This window comes from Malurus melanocephalus, unplaced genomic scaffold, assembly GCF_030028575.1.
Source record: "Malurus melanocephalus ecotype Western Australia unplaced genomic scaffold, MMel_1.1 scaffold_809, whole genome shotgun sequence".
Classification (NCBI taxonomy): domain Eukaryota; kingdom Metazoa; phylum Chordata; class Aves; order Passeriformes; family Maluridae; genus Malurus; species Malurus melanocephalus.
Genome location: NW_026624041.1, coordinates 180,024 through 186,023, shown reverse-complemented (window position 1 = coordinate 186,023; position 6,000 = coordinate 180,024). Strand labels below are relative to the sequence as shown.

General features: G+C 50.5%; 1 protein-coding gene across 3 annotated transcripts in view; it reads left to right on the top strand.

The window, feature by feature from the left end:
* The first annotated feature begins 513 nt into the window (after nucleotides 1-513).
* ATRN (attractin) overlaps nucleotides 514-6,000 on the top strand; it is a 128,514-nt gene continuing 123,027 nt past the window's right edge. The window contains exon 1 of one of the 3 annotated variants that reach the window (XM_057385318.1): nucleotides 514-849. In XM_057385318.1, coding sequence (XP_057241301.1) covers nucleotides 545-849 — 305 coding nt within the window. In that variant the 5' untranslated portion in view covers nucleotides 514-544. The remainder of the gene's footprint in view (nucleotides 850-6,000) is intronic. The other 2 variants (XM_057385316.1, XM_057385315.1) reach the window with 2 other exon arrangements.

Genomic DNA, 6,000 nt, shown 5'->3' with positions numbered 1-6,000 from the left:
TGCTGGATGTGGCACTCAGCGCTCTGGGCTGTTTGACAGTGTGGGGGGGGGGGGGTCGCAGGTTGGACTCGGTGATCCTGGAGCTCTTCTCCAACCCCAAGGATTCTGTGGTTCTGTTATCCCCACCAGCCTTCCTTTAACGGGGGGCAGTGCTGATGCTGTACCTGTGCCAGCTGCTGCTTTCTCACCTGTAATATTGAACTAATGGGGAGCAGTAAAGAGGCTTTAATTTTACAGCTCCATTTGAAATAGACTGATTTCCTGGGAAATGCCATTTCGCGGTTTGGGAATTGCCGTGTGCTTTAAACTCCGCTTGTTAAACTTGCTGAAATGAGAAACTCCCCCCTACGTGAAGAGCTCTGCAGCTGGAGGATCTAACCGGGAATCGCTTCCATTCCCTCCCTATCCCGTGACTCCGGGACTCCCTGATCCGCCCCCTGGCCGCCGCCATGGCCCCGGGGGTGACGTCACTGGTCCCGCCCTCCCTGTTCCCCCCCCACTCGCGGCCACCGTAGCGGGATCGGCGGAGGCCCCGCGGCGGCCGATGGTCCGTGTTGTGCCGCCGCCCCCCGCCCGCCCCGCTCCGACCCGGCAGCGGCCGCAGATGGCGCGGCGGGGACCGGGCAGGCGGGGCGGGAGGTCACCGGCCCCGCCGCCGCCGCCGCTGCTGGCGCTGCTGCTGCTGTTGGTGCTGGGCCCTGCCGCCGCCGCCGGCGAGGAGGTGGCGGTGTCCAAGGAATGCGACAAGCCGTGCGCCAACGGCGGGCGGTGCCAGCCGGGCACCGGGCAGTGCGAGTGCCAGCCCGGCTGGGTGGGCGACCAGTGCCAGCACTGCGGGGGGCGCTTCAGGTGAGACCCCGCGGGCCGGGGGGGGCGGGGACGTGTTCCGGCGTGGGAGACCGAGTGCGGGGACGCGTGGGATCGCTGTGGTCGGGGGCTGCGGGGCTGCTTCGAGGTTCGGGGCTGGTTTGGGGGTTTGGGGTTGGGTTGGAGTAGGGATCTCTGGTCTGGTTGGGGGTACTGGGACGAAAGGCTGGTTCAGGGGTGAGGGGTTGGTTTGGCTAGGGGTGTGAGGGGTGCGTTTAGAGTGAAGAGTTGGTTCGGAGTATGGGGGTCAGGCTGGTTTGGGGTACGGAGGGAATTGTAGCAGCCACATCGGGTGGGGGTGAAGGACGGGGCGAGGGGGAAAGGAGGAGCACAGCGGTGGCTCAGTGGCCTGGATCAGGTTGCCCAGAAGTGCGCTTGAGGGAAACGGGGAGATGGGTACGAGAAGCAGGTTTGGGCACTCAGCGTGGGAGGTTGAGGGGATCCTGGGATAAGTGTGAAAGCAGTAGAGTCCGTGGTGCGAGGGGAAGGGCCGGGTGACAGTAAAGGAGAGGGGCGGGACTAGTTGATGTTAAAGGTGAGCGGCAGATGGAGGTGACAGGAAAGGTGAGTGGCGGGTCAAGGGGATGGTGAGGGACAAATCCAGCTGACGGTAAGAATGCAGGTGTTAGGGCAGGATAGGAGCATGTCGAGGAGACAACAGGAGTTGGGGTGTTCCTGGTTGAGTCAGAGGGCAATGAGGATGTGTACGTGGGGCTGATTCGGGGGAATGTGCGTTTAAAGGGATGGGTAGGAACGAGGCAGGGAGACAAAAGGGATTTGGGGGCAGAGGGAGAGGTGGTTGAGCAGGGACCGGCTTGAGGGGTGACAAGTTGACAGGAGCATGCATGTGATGGGGTGACAGTGTGGAAGGCCGGGTCTGGAGGTCCATGAAGCAGGTGAGTGGTTGGATCTGCACGGGGGAGGTCTGGGAGCAATGAGATAGGGGTGTTAAATGCCCCGCTTGGTGAGTACACTATGCTCGTACTACAGAGAGGCACCTCTCAGGGAGCTGAATTTTTGATGTCGGTTGGCTGGGGTCACTGGTCGTGGAGGGGTCACTGGGGATCGCTCGTGACTGAGGGGCTGTGTAGGAGCAGGGATGTGGTTGTAAGACACTGGGTCACTGGGGGCCTGGGTGCGATGGACAGCTGAGGCAGGAAAACGTTGGGTTTAAGTTTTAGTAGGTCGGGACAGAAAGCAAGGCTGGAGGGGTGGGTGTGGGTTGAGGGATATATTTTTGGCAGCAGAGTTAGGTTTGGGGACTGTATAAATGGAGGTCTTAAGGATGCTGGGTGAATGAGGGCTGGTTTTGTGCATGGAGTTGGAAGCAGACGGGAGCAGTGAGGAGCAGGTGGACAGGGGAGGACACGGTGGGTGTGGGGCCGGTTCCTGGGCGGGGGAGAAGGACTAATGTGAAGATGGGACTAGATCAGCATGCGAACAGGTTGGAGGGGAAGGGCGTGCGAGTGGGTGTTAGGGCTGGGTGGAGACTCTAGAGGTGTTTGCAAGGCTAAGGGAGCTCCTCTTGGCAGATCAGCAGGTGCTGGTTTTTGTTGAAGACGATTTCAGAAGAGGTATGTGCAGGGGAGTGAAGCAGCATCCATATGGGAGTAGCTGGCATTTGGGAGGCTCAGCTTTTGGTGCTGTAACGCTGCTGGCTCTTGGGGAGCTGCGGTGTGAATAGCAGCCTGGTGGAAAGAAGCTCTTGGGTTTGGGCGGCATGAGGGGATTGAATGGGACAGGGAGTGTCAGGAGAGACGTGCTATTTCAGAGTAGTTTTTTATTGAGAGAAAAAGGCTAAAGGGAGGCTCTGGGCAGGGGGATGGAACCCCCCTGGCTCTGCGCTGATCCCGGCCGTGGGCAAACATGCGTGTGTGGGAATGAAGATTGTCTGTACGGGACAGTGATTTTTGGGCTACGTGTTGATGGAAAGTGAGTTTCTGCAGTGCTGGGGCCAGTTCTTTTTGTGTTGCATTACTCATTTGGGTTGTGTGTCTGAAGTCTATCCCACAGGGTGAGACAATGGATACCTTTGTGGGAATAGGCTAGGAATGCTCCCTGGCTTCTCTGTTATGGCAAGGGTTTCTGTAAGATGGTTACCTGCCTTGAATTCATCAGCTGTAGCAGTGAGAGAGCCAGCGTGTGTGTCTGCATATATTGGGCGAATTCCCTGGGCAGGGCTGATTCCTGGAAAAGAGGGAAATGAGAAAAGGATGATTATCCTAGGCAGTGACTGCTTTTTTTTGTGGAGCTACTGAAATTACCAAGCACCCTTTGATGATGATCCCTATGGATTTGGGAGAAAAGGTCTGTATAACCTGAACTTGTGAGAGAAAAATACTTCAATTTTTTATTCATATTTATTGACAGTCTGTACATGAGTGTGTGTTGCAACCAGTTGAAAAGGGGTTTTGTGTAGAAATGATTCTGGGCCAGGCAAGCCCTGGAAGTCCAAACCTGTCCTTTTAATGTCTTTTTGCCACTGTCGTGATAAGAAGTTTCTTTTAGCTGGGAGTGAGCTTTATGAAATAGCCTCATATCTGTTATTTCTTTTTTTTTTTTTTTTTTTTTTTTTTTTTTTTGAGAAATTTCACATGTTTGTCATTTTAAGGGGACTAGTTTTGAGAGGCTTCTTTTCTGAATGGTGATACTGAGCAAAAAAAACGAATTTATATATATTCGCTGCAAATAGAATGTCAAATTCTTTATCCTCTTATCTGTTTTGGTAAAACTTCTTGTTTCTCTATCTCATGTAATTCCGGTCTAAAATTTTGCCTGAAAATATAATACATGTTTTTCTCTACAGACTGTTTATTTGGCTGTTCGTTAGTTTATGAAGAAGTTGAAGTTTTTAATAACATTTTTGAACTTGGAGCTCTGAGAAGTGCGAACGAGCGATGTTCAGAGTTTTGCAGTCATGTGCCTTCTTTCACATGCCTTCGGTTTGCTCTGTCTTCTGTCAGAAATGGCTCGGCAGGAGGTTTTTTTTAGGTTCATGGTTGTCAAGAGTTTGCCTTTAAAGGTCTTGATGTATTATTTGATGCTCTAGGTGCAAGTGGGCATATTTTATGTGCTTATCTGCTGGACTGAGATAGAATTGAATTTATCTTATCTAGATGTATATGATGACTGTATTTGTGGGCTTGACTTTTTTCATTTACCTTGTGAAGATATACCTTGTGCTTCACTGACTTACTAGTCTCACATCTTCTTGTGTTCTAAGTGAAGGATGAGCATTGTAGCATTGAGTTGCAGTCTCCTAATATTCCATTTGCCTTTTTCCTTGTGAAATCTGTTTGTTTAGACTGCAGTTAGATGTGTAAGTAATACACCACAGATCAGTGGTGCTCTTTAGAGGTAGAAGGCTGATTTAAGAAGGACCTCAGGTGACTTACTTTTAAGATGCGGAACCGGCCCCTTTAGTTGTTCAAATATAAACATCTTGGGGTTAAAATGGAAGCCGAAATAGAAAACGCAGAACATGCCTGATGTGCTTGTGTCGTCTATTTCGGTACGGGCCTCCAGTGGGCTCTGGGCTGGCTGGAGGCTGCTGTGGGCTTCGAGCAGCCATGATCTGAGCAGGAGAGGAGCGACTGCTGGGAGGGACGAGGAATTCCCTAGTCACAGAGCTGCATCAGCATCCCGAGATAACATTTGGAGCAGTGGGAGCTYGGGAGCTCCTAACTTGAGAGTGAAATGGGCAGCATTGAGTATTGTACAATCAAAAAGATGCTGCGGACTTGGAAAACGGACTTCAAAGCATTATCTGCAGCTCAGTGACGCAACTTCTTGTCCTCCCTAAATGGAGTTGTGTGAGCTAGTTGCCTGGTTAGCAGATGGAAATAAGGTTGGAAAAGCCCTTTTTAGATCATCGAGTCAAACCACTGCCCCAGCACTGCCGAGACCACCGCTCACCACATCCCCGTGCTTTTTGAACGCTTCCAGGGATGGGAACTCGGCCGCTTTCCTGGGCAGCCCGTTCCGGTGCCTGACAGGCTGACCAGCCTTTCCATGAAGGAATTTTCTCCAATATACTAACGACCCTTCCACGGTGCAACTTAAGGCCGTTTCCTCTTGTTGTGTCCCTTATTCCCTGGGAGTGGAGCCTGGCTCCCCCTGGCTGTACCCTCCTGGCAGGGAGTTTTAGAGAGAGAAGATTCCCCCTGAGCCTCTGTTTTTCCAAGCTGAGCACCCCCAGCTACCTCGGCTGCTCCTCACCAGACGAGGCAGGTAAAGTGCAGAGTAAGAAATGACCTCTGGTTCACATAGATTTATTGTCCTGAGATTGTTAAGGGTTGGATTAACAAATTCAGGATAATGATTGACTTCTTGAACAGTCAAGTGTATGTGGATTGTATGGGTAGGCTCACTGATGGGCAGTTTGATATATGACTGTAGCTGAAAATAATATTTTGACTGTGCAATGAAATACCAAATGATTCCAGGAATTTGGATTCTGTGTATAAAGGCACTGGTGCTCCTTTCATGGTAGTACTTTTTTTGTGGTGGGAGATGGCAAATGCTGAGCAGGACTTAACCGTGCAACCTGACAGTTGGAGAGTAAAAAAAGAGATTAGAGTGTATCCTTTAAACTGCTGTTTTATTAATGTAATGGAAGCAGTTATGTGTCGGTGATCGAATGTTACGAAGGAGTTGGTGGTAACGTAGCGTCCTTGGCTAAAGAATATTACAATGAGGAGGAATTTTATCTCTAGATTTGTGTAAATCACAACCTGAGAGAGGTGTAAGCTGTAAAAGAACTGTCACAGTTCTCTTTGTTAAATAAATGGGGGCTTTTGGGCAAAAGCTTGTGTACAAGCTATTGTCTTTAAAAAGCTACCTGGGCCAGTAGGTAGGAAGATTTAGGAAGGTCAGGGAACTGCTTAATAGATCCAAGGATATTGGCAATTTAAATCAAATCAGTTTGTGCTCAAATTAGAGCTGGGGGGCTGCATTTGTGCTTGATCCCCATTCTGTTTTTCCCTTTCCGTTAGGATATTATCGTGCTTTAAAATGAATTTTCTCTTCCGTGCTGCTTAATGAAAGGCTTGCTCAAACACTGCGCTGGTAAAAAAGAATAAGCTATTCAAGTAGGAAATACTTAAATATCATCAATTTTAATGAATACACCGA